At 39.0% G+C, this 19,113-nt stretch overlaps 1 protein-coding gene across 1 annotated transcript; it reads right to left on the bottom strand.

Moving 5' to 3' along the window:
- Positions 1 to 469: 469 nt before the first annotated feature.
- On the bottom strand, positions 470 to 2,946 carry LOC121434598 (zinc finger protein 431-like; the record flags this gene model as incomplete). Its single annotated transcript, XM_041633519.1, has 3 exons — positions 2,802 to 2,946; positions 2,542 to 2,602; positions 470 to 905 (listed from the first exon to the last, which is right to left on the bottom strand). Coding segments are annotated over exons 1-3 (642 nt in total), but the record flags the coding sequence as incomplete, so codon positions are not given.
- Between the last annotated feature and the right edge of the window lie 16,167 nt (positions 2,947 to 19,113).

Below are 19,113 nucleotides of genomic sequence, written 5' to 3'. Positions count from 1 at the left end.
TTTTTTTCTCATCTTCTTGAAGAATATACAAATTAACTTTAGAGTTTCTCTACAGGAGGGCTCATATTATGTATTTGGAAATGATTGTAAAAAAGGATTTACCACAGATTCCACTCACAGGTATCTCTAGAGTATGTTTCCTTTTAAGCCTTTAAGAGTACATGGGTTTGCAAAAGCCTTATGGAACTGATTTTGTTCATATGGTTTCTTTTAAGTATGTGTTCTTCTATGGATTTGAAGAGAACCATGTTGTGCAAAGGCCTTACCACATTGATAACATTCATAGAGTTTCCTTCTCTCCAGTATGTTGTCTTTTATGCCAGAGAAGACTATTTTGATATGCAAAGGCCTTACCACATTGACTACATTCATAGAGTTTCTCTACAGTGTGTGTTCTTTTATGCTATTGAAGGTGATTATGACGTGCAAAGGCCTTACCACACTGATGACATTCATAGGGTTTCTCTCCAGTATGTGTTCTTTTATGGTATTGAAGGTGACTGTGAAGCGCAAAGGCCTTACCACACTGATTACATTCATAGGGTTTCTCTCCAGTGTGTGTTCTTTTATGACTTTGAAGAGTACCATGTTGAGCAAAGGCCTTACCACACTGATTACATTCATAGGGTTTCTCTCCAGTGTGTGTTCTTTTATGACTTTGAGGAGTACCACGTTGAGCAAAGGCCTTACCACACTGATTACATTCATAGGGTTTCTCTCCAGTATGTGTTCTTTTATGGTATTGAAGGTGACTATGACGTGCAAAGGCCTTACCACACTGATTACATTCGTAGTGTTTCTCTCCAGTTGGTGTTATTTTATGCTTTTCAAGATGATTTTGATAAGAAAAGACTTCATCACATTGCTTAATTTCACTTTTTTCTCCGCTATGTGTTTCTTCTTTCCTATGCAGATGAATGTTATAAAACAAGGCTTTAGCACAATGAGAATATACTGAAACATTTTCCACAGTTTTATTCAATCCTGCAAGGATAATTTACACATGTAATAGCTTTACCACATTCAATACACTGTTGAACCTCATATCTATATGAATTAACTTCATATTTTTCCAATGATAAAAATGAATCTGGGCTGGAGAGATGGCTCAGTGGTTAAGAGCACTGCCTGCTCTTCCAAAAGTCCTGAGTTCAATTGCCAGCAACCACATGGTGTCTCACAACCATCTGTAATGAGATCTGCTGCCCTCTTCTGGCCTGTAGACAGAATGCTGAGAATACTGTATACATAATAAATAAATAAATCTTTTTAAAAAATGAATCAAATATCAAGGTTTTTTAACTTGTTTAAAATCAAGTTTTGTTCTCTCATTAGGTGTCATTTTCCATCAAGAAAAATATTTGTGGGGCTGAAGAGATGGCTCAGTGTTTAAGAGCATTGCCTGCTCTTCCAAAGTTCCTGAGGTCAATCCCCGGCAACCACATGGTGGCTCAAAACCACCTGTAATGAGGTCTGGTGCCCTCTTCTGGCCTGCAGACATACACACAGACAGAATATTGTATATATAACAAATAAATAAATGTTTTTTTAAAAAAAATAAAAATATTTGTGCTATAAATTACATTGTGCCATGGTTTATCTTTTTATCTATAACTATACCTGTATTTCTTCTAGGATATTTTTTTACATTTTTGAAAAGAACTGCACACACGGAGTGCTTCACCAACTTTACTGCTTCATAATTCTACTATACTATAAATCATTATACATATAGTAAGTGAACTTAGACATCTGGAAGTATTTGCATAGACCTAGAACTCATTTTTTTGTAATGTAAGTTTGTATTTATGTATTAGCCATGATGGTAGAAAATAAATTAACTTTGTATTTTTGGATGAAATTCAATATGTATACTCTACATGAGAACTACAGTTTTTCTTCTTAATTGTTTTTAAGGAGAGGTATGCTAAATCTTTCCATAACCCTATGCTCATACACTTGTGTCAGGAGTGATATATATATATATATATGTATATATATGTATATATGAAAAGAATAATAGTGAATAGAAGATTTCCACAAAGAATCCTCAAGGTTTGACTTTCACAGACTTGTGGTACAGATCTTAAGGTTTCTCCACAACAACTGCCCCTTGACCCCTGACTCACCTTCTCTCATTAAACTTAGCATAATCACCAAAAGTATATGAGTAATAAAAGGCTTACCATGGGCTACTGAATTAGTAGAAAGTTTTGTGGCTATACTCATCATCACTGAAATGTGTATACATTTTCTGTCATAAAACAAATGAACCAGCAGTTCTACAACATAGCTCTCATGGTGCTATGAATCAAATGGTGATATCTGGTTAGGCATTGCTTCCTAGACTTTTTCTTAAATGAAGGCTTTGCAGATGCAATTCACATACATGAAATTGAGGTATATGGATTTGTGAGAATTTTATAACCATCAATGCATTTAAAGCTGTGCTTATTTACACTGCTGCTTTTGTTTAAAAGTTCCAGAACACATTACAAACTATTCAAGGGAAATTGTTAGGAACTTGCACAAGAAAATTACCTTGCATGTCTTTTAGAACATTGACAATGTTCTTTGGTGTTCAGGTCTTCCCAAATGTATCCTAAAATACGGTATCAGAATATATATGTTATATTATATAAAATTGTACAACAATTAGCTCATTATCTTAAGTGCACCTAAGAACTATGACTGTGTTGTTCACCTATTCTTCTTCATCTAAAACAAATTACAGAACAAAATCATTAACTAAAGAACAGTTGTCTGTCATATTTTGAAACATGAAGGAAATTCATTTTCACCTATAGCTGTGAGGTTCATGTAGGTCTCCAGTATCACATCTTTGTAGAGAGTTTTCTGGGAAGGATTCAGTAAATCCCACTCTTCTTGAGTGAAGTTGATATGCACATCATCGTAGGTCACTGTCTTCAAAAATATACCATACATGTACACAATGTAAGCATGACAGTGAAATTCATACTTCTTTGAAAGTATAGTTTTATGATTCTGGTGTTCCCCATTATTATTCCATAACATAGACAGCCACTTTAGAAGGAAATTGAAAAGGTGAATCAATTCTGTTATTTCATATACCCTTTGTATAGGATACTAACTTATAAGAGCAATATCTATTCACAGGGAGAGAAAAAAAGAAAAGATCAACAGTACATTGTATGCATAAGAAATTATATAGAAAATTAATGACTACAGAAAGAAAAAATAGATGGACAAACAGGGTGAATTGATGGATTTTGCCTATAACCACAACACTCAGAAAACAGAGGTGGGTATATTTGTGTCTGAGATGAATGACAGTCAAGTCTATGCAGTCACGTCCAGAAGTGGTAGAAGTATACATTAAGACCATTCTCCATTGCAAACCTCAATGAAACAAACAAAGCCATAGAAAAAATAAAAGGCTTTTATTGAAGTCCCTACAAAGAATTGTTTTCACTTCAGGTCTGTATTCATCTTCCTGACACCTGAATTACCCTAACATAAACTGCAATACCAATAACATTTTGTAGAAAAAGAACTGCCTGGGCTGAAGAGATGGCTCAGCGGTTAAGAGCATTGCCTGCTCTTCCAAAGGTCCTAAGTTCAATTCCCAGCAACCACATGATGACTCACAACCATCTGTAATGGGGTCTGGTGCCCTCTTCTGGCCTGCAGGAAAACACATAGACACAATATTATATACATAATAAATAAATAAATATTTTTTAAAAAAGAAAAAGAACTGCCTGTATAAAACAGTTACAAGTGGACAGATGAAAGCACTAGAAATATAAATGTTGGTCATAAATAATCAACACAGAGCTGGAGAGAGGGCAGAGTAATACAGTGCTCTTGCTCATCTTCAATGGAGGTGGACACATTTGCCAGTACTTGTGGGGATTACAACTTTCCATTTTTCCAGGGTCAAGATTTCTGATATCTATTGATCACTCTCATGACCAGATATCCCTATAGTACATATCTATGCAGACATATAAAACCATCAAATTGATTTTACAAAAATCAAAGCAAGCACAACAAGCAAAAAGATGTTCATATAGCTGCAATTTAATGACTCAAAATACTCAGGCAGTATTAATGTTATCATTCCATGGAATGGAACCCTAGCAATCTGAGTGATACTCTCTGTCAAATTTTAAAATTCAAGATAAGAATGAAGCTCAGCACAGCAGCATATACTTGACATAAAAAAATACCTGCATTCCAGGGCCATCATCCAATAACATAACAACAAATAGAGCCAGGAATGATGCCTCCCTTTACTTTCAGGAATTTAGAGCCACACAATGACTCAGATAAGCAAACAAAACAATTAAAACACTAGGTTACCAAACTCCTGAGCACTGAACAACAACTGTTTCTGCTATATCTTCTGTGATTTAGAGATTGAGCCTATAATGATGGTAAAAGCATTTCAGTTTAAGTAGAAAGTTGGCTGATTAATGTCAAGCACAACACGGTAGATTTAAATGTCAGGAAATTACTTGAGGGTATTGAGACTCATAATATACAATGAGGAATTTCATCTAGAAAGGCTTCTCCTACTAAAGATCCATAGAAAATTGAAAACAAACCACTAAGGAAAGAAATTTGTTCAAATACATGATCATTTCTGGGAGGTTGTTCATTCAGTCAAGTACATTCTGAACCCAGTCACTATTGGCTCATGGTAAACAATGGAAAAAATGCATTTAGTCATTGCAATGATTCACATTTAATGATGCTTGAAGAAGGATGCTTAAAAGAAACCCAACACCTGCTCAGAATTAAGAAATAGATGTTTATTTATTTAGTAGTAGACTCACAAATAAGAATCATGTGCTTGAACAGAGATCAAAAACCGAGTAGACTCACAAATAAGAATCATGTGCTTGAACAGAGATCAAAAACCGAATCACACAGCCAGAAAAGAGGCCAGACTCATGCTCTACGTTGGCATATATAGTGTATGAAGCCATGCACCAATGGGTGGGAAACCACTGGCTGTAAGGCTTCCTACAGCACCCCCCCCTTTTGGTTAAAGACGAGTTCTAAGCCCAATACACAATTATATACAATAAGAACAATATAGTCAATAATTATCCTATCCTAACTAGTTTAAGTCTTGTATAATAAATAACTTGGCCATGTCATGAGAGGAAATTAACTGTAACTATCTAGTCTTCAACCCCATCAAAGATCTGAGAAAGGACATAATATTACTTGAGTAAGCAGAAAGTTCAATCAAGCAACTTTCAAAATGTGCAACAAATTACAGAGACAACTGGCTACCTGGGCAATCATGCAAATTCTCATTTGCAACATTGAAGCAACCAACTTTGGCTAAGACCTAGAATAACTGACACACCATTTTCAGAGGTAGGAAAATTTTCAAAACCATCTTACCTCGTCTTGTCAAGATTTCACAGATTTACTTATCTATTTTCGGATACCATGTATCTTTTTTTTTTTTGGATTTTTGAGACAAGGTTTTCCCATAGCTTTTGGTTCCTGTCTTGGAACTAGCTCTTGTATACCAAGCTGGCCTCAAACTCTCATAGATCCACCTGCCTCTGCCTCCCGAGTGCTGGAATTAAAGGCATGTGCCACAACAGCCCGGCGCTGGATTCCATGTATCTTGTCAGTGGTGGAGACATGACCATGCCTTTGCCCAAAGTCAGTTTTGACAACAAGAAAACAAGTTCTCCATGCAAGAAAAGAGCCCATATCTTCCCTCAAGTCTGCCTTAATAATTCTGACTCCTACCTGGCCAAAGTCCTTTAAACCTCTAGGGTAATTCTCAGTCAGGTTGTTGTTAGCTGTGTCCTGACTCCAAGCAAGCTTTATTATGAGAACATGATCAAAATGTCATACCTTTTCCCCCTTCTTACTAAATAAAAAGTGAAGAATTTAACTAACACAGTAAAGCGATATACAAAACATACAACAACTATATACAAATATATATAGAAAAGAATGAACAATCAATTTGTATTTGGTAAATTTAGAAAAAATACTTTATTATCTATCCTATTTGGTAAGTCCAAAGTGTTGTACCTAAATCATTTTTTATCCCAACCTAAAATAAACTTTTTATTTCTCTTAAGCTTACATATTTCGTGCTAGTTACTAAGTTGTTTCAATTTGGTAACAAGAGAGAGAACCACAATTATCTAGTATTTAACTCCATTAGAGACCTGAGAAGGATATAATACTACCTGAGTAAACAGAAAGTATAGTGTTTATCTATCTCCATGCAGAAATCTCAAGTTCAAATAGATCAAAACATAAAACCAACCACACTGAACTTCAGAGAAGTGAAAGTGGGAAGTACGCTTACTTGAACACATTGATACAGGAGACCACTTTCTAAATATAACCCCCGCAGCAGAAACACTAATAGCAATATTTAATAGATGGGACCACCTAAAACTGAGAACATTCTGAAAAGCAGAAGAAATGTTTAATAAAATGGCAGCCTACAGGATAGAAAAAGGTCTTCTTCAACCCCACTTCAAACAGACGGCTGATATCCTAAATATATAAAAAGCTCAAGGAACTGGTAATCAGAAGAACAAATAAGCCAATGGGGAAAAATTGTACAGGCTTAAACAGAGAACTCTCAACAGATGACTATAAAATGACTGAAAGACACTTAAGGAAATGCTCAACATCCTTAGCCAGTAAAGAAATGTAAAAACATCTCTGAGATATCACCTTACACCTGTAAGAATAGCCAAGATCAAAAACACTGAGGACAGTTTATGCTGGAGAGGATGTGGGGTGAAAGGAAAACTTCTACATTGCTGGTGAGAATGCAAACTGGTATAATCACTGTAGAAATCAGAATGGTGATTTCTCTGAAAATTAGGACACAACCTACCTCAAGACCTAGCAATAGCACTTATGGGTATAACAAATGATTCTCAATCATATCACAAGGGCATGTGTGCAGCTATATCCTTATCAGCACTATTTGTATTAGCCTGGTAACAACCTAAACACTCCCTGACCAAAGAATGGATGAGGAAAATGTGCTGCATTTACACAATGGAGGACCACACAGCAGAAAAAAAAATAATGACATCTTGAAATTGTAGGCAAATTTATGGATCAAGAACACATCATACTGAGTGAGGTAACCCAGACCCAGAAAGACAAACATACAATGTCCTCACTCATAAGTGTCTTTTAGACCTAAAGCAAAGAAAACCAGACTACAATTCTCCACCCAAGAGAACCTAGATAACTAAGAGGAATCTAAGACAGACATACATGGATCTAATCTACATGGAAAGTAGAAAAAGACAGAATCTTTTGAACTAATTGCAGGCATGGAGATCATAGGAGAAGGTAGAAGAGGGGAGGAAGGGAAGAGAGCAGAGAAAAATATATACCTCAATAAAAACAATTTTAAACAACCAAGAAATGACAAAAACAACTGACAGCCTGGACAGTCACCCAAGATTCCACTGTACTGTTGGACTTTTAACTTTAGCCTGTAAACCTAGAAGATATGACCAAGTTTCTGTAAAGCAGGAATTTTGAAGGATTGTCCTGCTTTGCCATGGCAATGCTCAGCTGTCACTTTCTTCCGTGTCCTGCCTATCTAACTTGGACAGTATACTGTCAGTAGTTAACTCAAAGGGCAGTTTCTTGCCAGTGCCTAACTCTTGCCCGCAAGAAAGTTAACTACATTTAGTCATTTCTATGATAGCCATCATTTCTCTGAAGTAGACTGGTGTTGTCAGGAACAGACATGTCTTGCCGTAAAAGCCTTATATAATCATGACATCTTAAATGCCATATTTTGAATATGAAATGTTTGATGACTTATTTAAATGTATTTTTGGTCAGGGAGTAATGGTCATGCCTTTAATCCCAGTACTTGTGTGGCAGAAGAAGGTTGATCTCAGTGTGCTCCAGGCCAGGCTGGTCTACAAAGTGATTTCCAGGAAAACCAGAGAAATACAAAGGAACCCTATAATGAAAAAAAAAATGGAAATGAAATGTCTTTTTGTTTCACCTTGAAAGACTCCCTAACATGACCATAAGTATGATTATAATATGTAACTATTAACCTGTAATTTTATAATAGCTTATAATAGTAATTTTAAGGACAAGAGATTTGTTTAACATTGTAAAGTGACTTGTTGGGCACACAATACATAAGAGTAGAAATAGATTTACAGAATGTTTTATCAAAAATAATTTTGAATTTGCATGAATATACACAAATATGTTATTAAGATTAGAAATATCTATAATATAACAAAAATAATCTCAAATATGTATTAATATACAAAAGCCATACTAATGTAAAATATATATATATATTATTTTTTTTTTTTTGGTTTTTCGAGACAGGGTTTCTCTGTGGTTTTGGAGCCTGTCCTGGAACTAGCTCTTGTAGACCAGGCTGGTCTCGAACTCACAGAGATCCACCTGCCTCTGCCTCGCGAGTGCTGGGATTAAAGGCGTGCGCCACCACCGCCCGGCTAATGTAAAATATTTAATAAAAATAATTGTTTTTATTTAAAGTGAATTGAGTAATCTATCATTTATCCTATAATTTATACATCTTCCCATTTTCTTTTCAGAACAAGATACCTGAATATAAGCTCCTTTGTTTATATTTGTTTATATGTTTTACCATTACCCCGAGTCACTTGTTACCACCTCCACCTCAAGGATGACATAAATCATGACCTAATGCATGACCAAACTGCTTCCCCCAACTCTTGGAAATATGGGAACCATGTGTTAAAAATTATTTTTTGATGTCTATGGGCAATGGCATCTATAAGGGTTTCTGAAATAAACTTAGGATAATTTCAAGTCATGGGAGCATTGCCTGTATTATCTCTTGTCCAGTCTTTGTGTAATGGGAAAGTGGAGGAATTATCTCAAGTTCTGGCTAGTGTAGTACATGAGTACCATCTTAGATAGTAATCTTGGACTTGTCCTGAATAATACATAGCCCAAAGCTGACTTTTGGAGGGTAATCAGTTTAGTGGCATACCACACTCTAGGAGGAATCAATGGCATGGGGCCCTAAGCCCCTGTTTAAGATTTTAATGGTCACTGCTAAGAATGATCATGGTTTACAAGAAATATTCTGTCTGTGTGTATGTCTGCAGGACAGAAGAGGGCACCAGACCTCATTACAGATGGTTGTGAGCCACCATGTGGTTTCCGGGAATTGAACTCAGGACCTTTGGAAGAGCAGGCAATGCTCTTAACCACTGAGCCATCTCTCCAGCCCCTAGAAAACCTTTTAAGTGCTGTATCTAGTAAAGCTCAAAGAGGTTAAAGGAGCATAGTTTTTTATTGATATACAGAATTCAAAAACTAAATTTTAAGTTACTTGATAAAGATTTAGACCGAACATCATGAACAGTAATTAAGAAGAACCCTTTTATAAAATTAGATTTTAGATGTAGTGCAAATTGATCTTATTCATAAAATCTGTAGTCAGATAGTAGGGCTGAAGGCTGAAAGATTAGAGAAGCACAGCATCCAGCCACTAGTTCTTAACTTTATGAAATTCGCAGTCCAATATGGGAGCCCACGTGTGACTCAGTTTCCATCTGGAGTCATTTCAGACTTAAAGATTCCATTTGTGTTCAAGCATGTCTGCTGTTCTTCCAGTAACCTTGGGGGCTGTGAGTAACATCTGTGTTTCTCAACAGAAAAAGCATTTTGCTCAGCTGAAAATGACTATTTTTTCTATTAAGCTATGGGCTAGTGTAGGCCAGCCAGGGGCACTCCTTGTTAGTGATTAGAAGCTTAGAAGCTGCCGAGCTGAACCAGTTAATTCACAGGTTTGAGTTGCCTCAAAGCACAGTGCAGGGAGATGGGGAGCTGACTGTACTGCTTTTTTTTTTTTTTTTTTTTTTTTGGTTTTTCGAGACAGGGTTTCTCTGTGGTTTTGGAGCCTGTCCTGGAACTAGCTCTCGTAGACCAGGCTGGTCTCGAACTCACAAACCGCCTGCCTCTGCCTCCCGAGTGCTGGGATTAAAGGCGTGCGCCACCAATGCCCGACGACTGTACTGCTTTTTGATCTGCCTTTTGACTGTGTTTAGTATATATGCTGGCTGAGAAATAAACTCAGGCTGCTTTCTATTGACCTTTCATCCTCTAGGTCTAACCTATGATTTTGTCTTCATTTCTCTTAATCTAACTTTTCCTTTGCCTCAGCATCCCCTCCAAGGGAAGCCCTAGATAAATGTTGTTGGACTCACCAAATGGGGTATCCTGTCTCTGTAAGTCCTCAGACTGAATGCTGTTTCTACAAAACACTCAGCTCCTCTCTCGTACCAACTTATATTCCTCTCTCTGCCCAGGCATGCCACTTCCTATCTGCAACTCCTTGATGGAAGCATGAAGCATGTAAAAGAATGCAAGCTGAAGGAATTCTGGAGATAAAAAAACTAGATAAATGAAAAAAATAAACTGGAAAATTAAGGTGACGTCTATCCATCTGTTGCTTCTATTCTGTTTGTTTGTTTGTTTGTTTGTTTGTTTTTTCGAGACAGGGTTTCTCTGCGGCTTTGGAGCCTGTCCTGGAACTAGCTCTGTAGACCAGGCTGGTCTCAAACTCACAAAGATCCGCCTGCCTCTGCCTCCCAAGTGCTGGGATTAAAGGCGTGCACCACCACAGCCCGGCTCTGTTGCTTCTATTCTGGACTGAGGTAGAAACCACTGTCCACATGCAAATCCTTTTCCTTTACCTGCAATGGATATTCAGTTTCATAACTCAAATTTATAACTTTGAAACTAATGGTAGAATCATTTATTTTAAGATTTTAAAGGTGTAATGTAGGACAAGTCCTACAGAGAAACACTGTTTCTAAAAATTTTAATAAAATGAGTTAAAGAAAAATAGCATCTTGGATACAGCCAGAGGGGAAATGGAAGGAAATGGGAGAAGTACAAGAAGTCAGTAAACAATATCATGTGAATTTGGAAGGAGGTTACTCCGACAATTCTACTTAATTGGAACACAGTTTATCTCAAGAATTTTACTGCCGGGCGGTGGTGGCGCACGCCTTTAATCCCAGCACTTGGAAGGCAGAGGCAGGCGGATCTCTGTGAGTTTGAGGCCAGCCTGGTCTACAAGAGGTACTTCCAGGACAGGAACCAAAAAGCTATGGTGAAACCCTGTCTCAAAAACCAAAAAAAAAAACTTTACTAAGAGCACAGTGGCCTGGGAACTGATAACCATAGCTCCATATGGTGAAAGGGCTGAGTTCTTGGGCCTGAAGCAACCCCTCCACAAAGGCCTTGGCACCAGACCATTACCAGCTCTCTAAAGCATATTCCTGGTTTTAGAGAAGAAGCTCTGTTTTATTATCAATACTTGAGGTCTTAGGGAAACTCACATGGCTTAGCCCCCAGGCTGTTACTAGATCTCCTAGAAATGTCCCTTATCCCTCCCTGCCTGAGGGAGTAAATAAAACCCTTGCCTGATCAGGTAACTCCTCACAACTATGTTTTTCATTACAAATATATGTCACCTGGTGTCCTATAGCCCATCTGGAAGAACTGTGCTTTTCTTAAGAAGAAAACTGGAACTTTAAGGCACATTAGACCTTATGGTTGTTTAGGAACCTGTAAAGCCTCCTTGAAAAGCTTGATAGAGGCTTTTTTTATATGGGGATGTGCCTGGTGTCTGGGTTTAAATCAGTGGTGGCTTCTTTGTAGTAGTTTGGAGCTAAATATCTGGACAATCCAGTTGAACAAAGTGTGCCCTAGCATCCTAATATCTAACAGCACTGATTAAAACACATTTATCATCTGGGTGATTTAGAGGCAGTCCTCCCTCAGCGAATTCTACTTTGTGAGACTGAACTATTTCCAAGGCATTGGAAAATCCTTTATATCAGCAATTCAACTCTTCTATGTGGCAGCTTAGAAGTGCACCACTACCCAACAGGTGAGATGCCTTGATACCGTTCACAAGTTAAACACAAATGGATATTGTGTGTAAATTGAAATGCAAAGTGCTCAATTTGGAGAAGATACTGGAGAAACTAGGCCTATCTGAGTATGACGTATTGAAGTTGAGAAGAAAGATGTTTGTACACACAGCACCCTGCTCCCAATTCGCTAAGCAGATTAAGCCCACAGCATTAGGTCTACGAATTAACAGGACCACATGGGACTTCACTAGGCAGGGAATATGGCAGCAGGTTTCCACACCAATGCGCAAGGATGCACCTGGCTGTCTCCCGCACCTCACATTCTGCTCCTCCCCATCTGGAGACAGCATTCCCTCACTCAACATGTTGTGGTTCCCCAGATCGCCAAAGCTCTCAGATAGTCATCTCCCTGCAACAGCAACTTCACCGCAGCACAGGAAACAACTGGCACAAGCTCCTCCACAAAGCCGAGTCTGAAGGCGGGTGCCCGGATGAGCCCTGCACTGTTTCTGACTGGCAGGTGACCTGGAGGGTCTGATTGGCTGGTGTGGTCTGAGTGGCAAGAACACTGTCCACAGGGCTACAGTGTGCTTAAAGAGACAGTACAGTGATTCCTGGCCATTCCTTCCACCCCAGTCAAAGATCTTTTCTAGATTGGCCAAGCTTTGCATTTCAATAGCACTTGCCCCTTGCTCCAAAAGGAGACACTGTCACAATCTTGCACCCTTTTCCTCCAGGATACAATGTGGTTAGCTAGCTTGTAGTGTGAACTGTGCTGTGCTAGGTGGATGCAGTGATTTCTTGTCCTACAGGGGGACGGGTGCACAGAATATTAACAGCTAAAGATAACTTTAAGGTCACAAAAGATGATTGTTCTCTGGCTTCCTGCAGAGGTCACATGAACTGAAGGTACTTTTTACGTGGTTTTCACAGGGATTTCACACAACAGCAAAGAGAAAAGGAGGAACCACATCTTAAAAACCATATAAAAAGTACCTTCAGTTCATCTGACGTCAGAATGAAGCCACAGAACAAATCTTTCATTTTGTAATTTTAAAACTCTCTTTAGTTCTTATTATTCCAGGCATCCTTACCTCTGTGGGACAGGAATTACTCCACCCACCTAGCACAGTGCACTGTACAAGTCACACAGTGTGCTGGAAGAAAAAGGGAAAGTTCCTAGGAGTGCAAGAAGACATTGACTGCTTTAGGAGCCAGGGGCAAGTACTATTAAATGCATATGTTCTCAGATCTGGAAAAGTTCTCTGTTGGGGTGAATGGATTGGACAGGAACCAGTATTCTGTCTCTTTAAGCACACTGTACCCCCCTATGGGTGGTGCTCTAGCCACTCCGGAATCACTAGCCAATCAGCACTCCAGATGACCTGCCAGTCAGAAGCAGTGCAGGTCTCTTCCTGGCAGCCGCCTTCAGTCTTGGCTTTGAAGAGGAGCTGGTGACAGGGGATTCCTGTTCTCGGGTACAGTTGCTGTTGCAGGGAGACGATGAGCTGAGAACTTTGGGAAAATGGAGAAGCACAACATGGTGAGTGAGGGAATGCCGTCTCCTGATGGGATGAGCAGAAGGCGAGGTGCGGAAAACACTATGTTGTTACCTCCATGGGTCTGGGTGGGAACCCGCCGCCATATTCCCTGTATTGTGAAGTCCCTCATGGTCCCTGGTAACTCATGGGCCTAGGGGCAGGCCTCTGAATAACTTTGCTCTGTGGCTTCATCTGCTTAGAGTATTGGGAGCAGGAATCTCCCAAACTCCTCCGTAGTCATCTTCAACAGGGTTCATGCATTTATGGATACAAGTTGCAAAACTCAGAGAAGCCTCATTTCTCCAGTATCTTCTCGATATCGAGCACTTTGCATTTAAGATTTAAATATAATCTGAATTTATATATAAATAATATATATAAATTTATATATAAATAATATATGTAATGGAGGTTATGAAAGGCATCTCACATGTCGTGTAGCTCTCCACTACTGAGTCATAATGTTGAAGAGTAGAATTGGTGATACAATAGATTGACCAATGCTTAAAAAATAATTAAGTCTGGGGCTGGAGAGATGGCTCAGAGGGTAAGAGCATTACCTGCTCTTCCAAAGGTCCTGAGTTCAATTCCCAGCAACCACATGGTGGCTCACAACCATCTGTAATGAGGTCTGGTGCCCTCTTCTGCTCTGCAGGCATACACACAGACAGAATATTGTATACATAATAAATAAATATTAAAAAAAATAATTAAGTCCCACAAAGTAGAATTTATCAGAGGGAGAACTGCATCTAAAACACCCAGTATGTAAGTATATGCTAATTAGGGCTGTAAGAGATTAGAATGCCTGTTAGAATGACTGTTCACCAGGATTGTCCAGATATTTGACCCCAAACCATTTTAAAGAAGCCATCACTGATTTAAAGGCGGTGATTGTGCACACCTTTAATTCCAGCACTCTTGAGGCAGAGGCTGGTGGATTTCTTTGAGTTCAAGGCCAGAGTACCAGGACGGGCTCCTCAGGTACTGAGAAACCCTGTCTTGAAAAATCCCCGAGTTCAGGGATTAAAGGCGTGCACCACCACCGCCCAGCAAAGATGCTATTTTTCTTCAGAAGCTTACTAGGCATGGGATGTGTCTTCTGCAACAACTCCCCACCCTATCTTTTTTATCTTTTACTTGTCCAGTCCAGACTTTCCCCTCCCTTGTGATCTTCACCTTAGAACCCTGTCAGCCTGCCATGCTGTGGTGGCACAAACCTTTAATCCCAGCACTCAGGAGGCAGAGGCAGGAGGATCTCTGTGAGTTCGAGGCCAGCCTGTTCTACAAGAGCTAGTTCCGGGACAGGCACCAAAAACTACAGACAAACCCTGTCTCAAAAATCAAAAAACAAAAGAACCCTGTCAGTGAAGAATGACCTGCTGTAACAGGTCATGGGCATACTTGAGAAAGTAGTCTGTGAATATTTTGCCTAAATATTTAGACTGGCAAGTTGCCTGTTTCTGTTTCAATTGTTCAGAGTATAATCTGGACCATATCCTAAGGGATACTTATGGATAACAGCATATATTGAATACAAAATCTGTCTAACCTAGCTCCCCTTGAGCATTGGACACAGATCAATGCATAACATCATTAAAGAGACTTTTCTTTATTAATCTTCTACGTGTGTGATGTGATTTCTCAGTGGGAAGGCGTATTAATTCTAGAAGAGCTGCATTTCCATCCTGACAGAAATATTGTTTCTGATGAAACTTCTGTTAGGTTGACTCAGGTGGCCTTGGTCCTTGTCTGTCGCTTTCCTGGACAGTGACCTTGAGTGTCCTCTATATTACACCCTCAAAGTTCTTTTTTTTTTTTGGTTTTTGAGATGGGTTTCTTGTGGCTTTGGAGCCTGTCCTGTAACTCACTCTGGTAGATCATGCTGTCCTCGAACTCACAGAGATCCACCTGCCTCTTCCTCCCGAGTGCTGGGATTAAAGGCGTGCGCCACCACCACCTGGCTCACCATCGAAGTTCTTAAATGACTGTACCAGTTCACAGTTTTAAAATTATGTATTTGCCGGGCAGTGGTGGTGCATGCCTTTAATCCAAGCACTCATGAGGCAGAGGCAGGTAGATCTTGGTGAGATTGAAGCTAGTGTAGTCTACAAGAGCTAGTTCCCAGACAGGCACCAAAGTTACAAAGATACCCTGACTCAAACAAAACCAAAATAATAATATAACGCATTTGAGCCATGTAGTTGACTGCCAACACAGTCACAGGAAAAGGATTTGCATATGGAGCATTTCTTCTGTCCTCAGACCACAATAGGAAGAATAGATTATTGTGTGCACTGCGGGGGCACAGCATAGGCTATCAGCTGTTGCAGCCACCACTATGAAAAAGGGCCTGACTGTGGTAGCAGGAGTGGTTTGTAATTGCCCAGCATGTGTAAATTAATGTCATGTGAATGAACACAGAGCAGATTGTGTGGGTGTCCAGATTAGGAAGGTTATCTTGAGTCAAGGAACATTGAATTTGCAATTAGGCAACTATCCTCTGCAGATATGCTCGATCTTTGTTTATTGATATTTATTGAGCTCTACAATTTTCTTTGCTTCACTCCCTGCCTCTCCACTCCCACATTCAACCCTCTCCCAAGGTCGCCATGTACCAAATTTACTCAGGAGATCTTGTCTTTTTCTACTTCATACTTCCCATATAGATTAGATGTATGTAAGTCTCTCTTAGCATCTTCATTTTTGTCTAAGATCTGGGATTGTTGTTTGCAGGCTGGCTTTCTTTGCTTTATGCTTAAAAACCACCTATGAGTGAGTACATGTGATAATTATCTTTCTGTGTCTGGGTTACCACACTCAAAATAATGTTTTATAGATCCATCTATTTTCCTGCAAAATTTAAGATGTCATTATATTTTTCTGCTGTGTAGCACTCCTTTGTGTAAATGTTCCACATATTTCTTTCTTTTTTTTTTTTTTTTTGGTTTTTCGAGACAGGGTTTCTCTGTATCTTTGTAGCCTGTCCTGGAGCTAGCTCTTGTAGACCTGGATGTAATACATTTTTCTTATCCATTCTTCTATGGAGGGGCATTTAGGTTGTTTCCACATTCTGGCTATGACAAACCAAGATTCTATGAAGATAGTTTAGCACATGTCCTTGTGTTATGATTGAGCATCCTATGGTTACATACCCAAAAGTGGTATTACTGGGTCTTGAGAAAGGTTGTTTCCTAATTTTCTGAGGAATTGCCACACTGACATCCAAAGGGACTATACCAGCTTGCATTCCCACCAGCAATGCAGAAGTGTTTCCATTTCCTCACAATCTCTCCAGCATAAGATTTCATCGGTGTTTTTAATCCTGGCCATTCTTTCAGGTGTTAGATGGAATCTCAGAGTTTTGATTTGCATTTCTCTGATTAACGATATTGAACATTTTCTTAAGTTTCTTTCACCTACTTTAGATTCCTCTGTTGAGAGTTCACTGTTTAGGTCTGTACTCCATTTTTTTTGTTGGATTATGAGTTCTTCTGGTGTCCAATATCTTTTTTTTTTTTTTTTTTTTGGTTTTTCGAGACAGGGTTTCTCTGTGGCTTTGGAGCCTGTCCTGGAACTCGCTCTGTAGACCAGGCTGGTCTCGAACTCACAGAGATCAGCCTGCCTCTGCCTCCCGAGTGCTGGGATTAAAGGCGTGCGCCACCACCGCCCGGCTGGTGTCCAATATCTTGAGTTCTTTGTATATTTTGAAGATCAGACCTCTGTCTGATGTGGGGTTAGTGATGATCTTTTCCCATCCTGTAGGCTCTCGTTTTGCCTTGTTGACCATGTCCTTTGCTTTACAGAAGCTTTTCAGTTTCAGGACGTCCCATTTAATTGTTTCTCTCAGTGTCTGTGCTACTGCGGTTATATTGAGGAAGTGGTTCCCTGTGCCAATGCCTTCAAGTGTACTTCTCAATTTTTCTTCTATAATTTTCAGTGTGGCTGGCTTTATGTTGAGGTCTTTTATCCATTTGTACTTGAGGTTTGTGCATGGTGATAGATGTGGGTCTATTTTCATTTTTCTACATGCTGATATCCAGTTATGCCAGCACCACTAGTTAAATATGCTTTCTTTTTTCCACTTGATATTTTTTGCTTTTTGGTCAAATATCAGGTGTTCAGAAATATGTGGATTGATATCCGTGTCTTCTATTCAGCTCCATTGGTCTTCCTGTCTGTTCTTATGACAATACCAGGCTGTTTTCAGTACTGATTGAAGTCAGGGATTGTGAGGCTTTCAGAAGTTCTTTTATTGTATAGAATTTTTTTGGCTATCCTGGGTTTTTTGTTTTTCATATGAATTTGAGCGCTGTTCTTTCAAAGTCTTTGAAGAATTTTGCTGGGATTTTCATGGGCATTGTATTCAATCTGTAGATTGATTTTGGTAAGAAATATGATGGATCTTGCTTGACAGAGTTATGTCGACTCAAAGATTTGAAAAACAGGCCATTGACTAACTCTATTTGTCAGGTTACAGAGCTCAGCAGTCAACATATGTAAGGGAACCATCAATTTGTCTCTTGTTAGTGACATCCCCTCTCCTAAGAAAGGGCCTACTCTTTTTTAAAGTCCATACAGAAAATTTTATTTAATCCTAAAAGTGCATTTTTTGGTGTATTGAGACAGGGTTTCTCTGTAGCTTTGGAGCCTGTCCTGGAGCTAGCTCTTGTAGACAAGGCTGGCCTCAAATTCACAAAGATCTGCCTTCTTTTGCCTCCTGAGTGCTGGGATTAAAGGTATGCGCCACCTCCGCCCGGCTAAAAGTGCATTATTATCATCACTTTAAAGATCACTTTTTGGTATCAGTTTCAAATACTTTATTTAAGTGTATTGCTGCTCTTATCTCTGTTTCTGTTCTCCAGTGTTTCTAAGTCATTGATAGTTTCATTTGATTTCTTTCAAGTTATGTTGATTTCTATGTAGAGAGAGCAATGTCTCCTATACATTAGGCTTGCCTCATGCTATGTAATTGAGAATTGTTTTGAACACCTACCTAATCCCACCTCTGCTGTCCTGTTCTGGGGAGACAGTACTGCAACTCCTTCCAGGTTTGTCCCTCACTAGTCAGTGAGAAAGAAAAATAGAGCAGTTAATGAGTGTCTGCTAGTCATTCTGGCTTTTATTGGGGACTTAGAAATGAAGAGGGATTGGTATAAGAATTGAACTCAATGGTCAACTTTGAAGCTGGTGGAGACACAGTGCAGGAAGTGAGAGGTTGCACTGTGGTTAAGGGCTTTCCTCCTTCAACTGAGATTACTTATGTGGAATCAGTCAATTGTGATGATGTATGATTGTCCTGATTGACCATTGTGTGCAGTCCACAGACAATGGCAATCTGGGTATGGGACTGACCTTATCTTGAAATCTAATTGTGATATATACAATATTTCATCAAAAATAGATGATCTGTGTAAAATGTTGTGTCCCTGCTTAACAGGACTGTTACTTTTCTGGATAAGATCTTCATCTTTAGGGAAAATACATGAGAAATATTTATTGTGCTCTAATACAAATCCTTAGTCTCTGGAGCACATGACCATATAGTGTGTTTCAAGTTTTCAAAATAATTTTTGAGATTAAAACTTCATCATGTCCACATTGTCTTTGCTCCCTCCAAGCCGTAACATATCCTGATTGTTTTCTAATTC

This window comes from Microtus oregoni, unplaced genomic scaffold, assembly GCF_018167655.1.
Source record: "Microtus oregoni isolate MIOR12 unplaced genomic scaffold, Mior012 000044F_000, whole genome shotgun sequence".
NCBI lineage: Eukaryota > Metazoa > Chordata > Mammalia > Rodentia > Cricetidae > Microtus > Microtus oregoni.
Note: the sequence above shows the minus strand (reverse complement) of the source record. Positions and strands in the feature narration are given on the sequence as shown.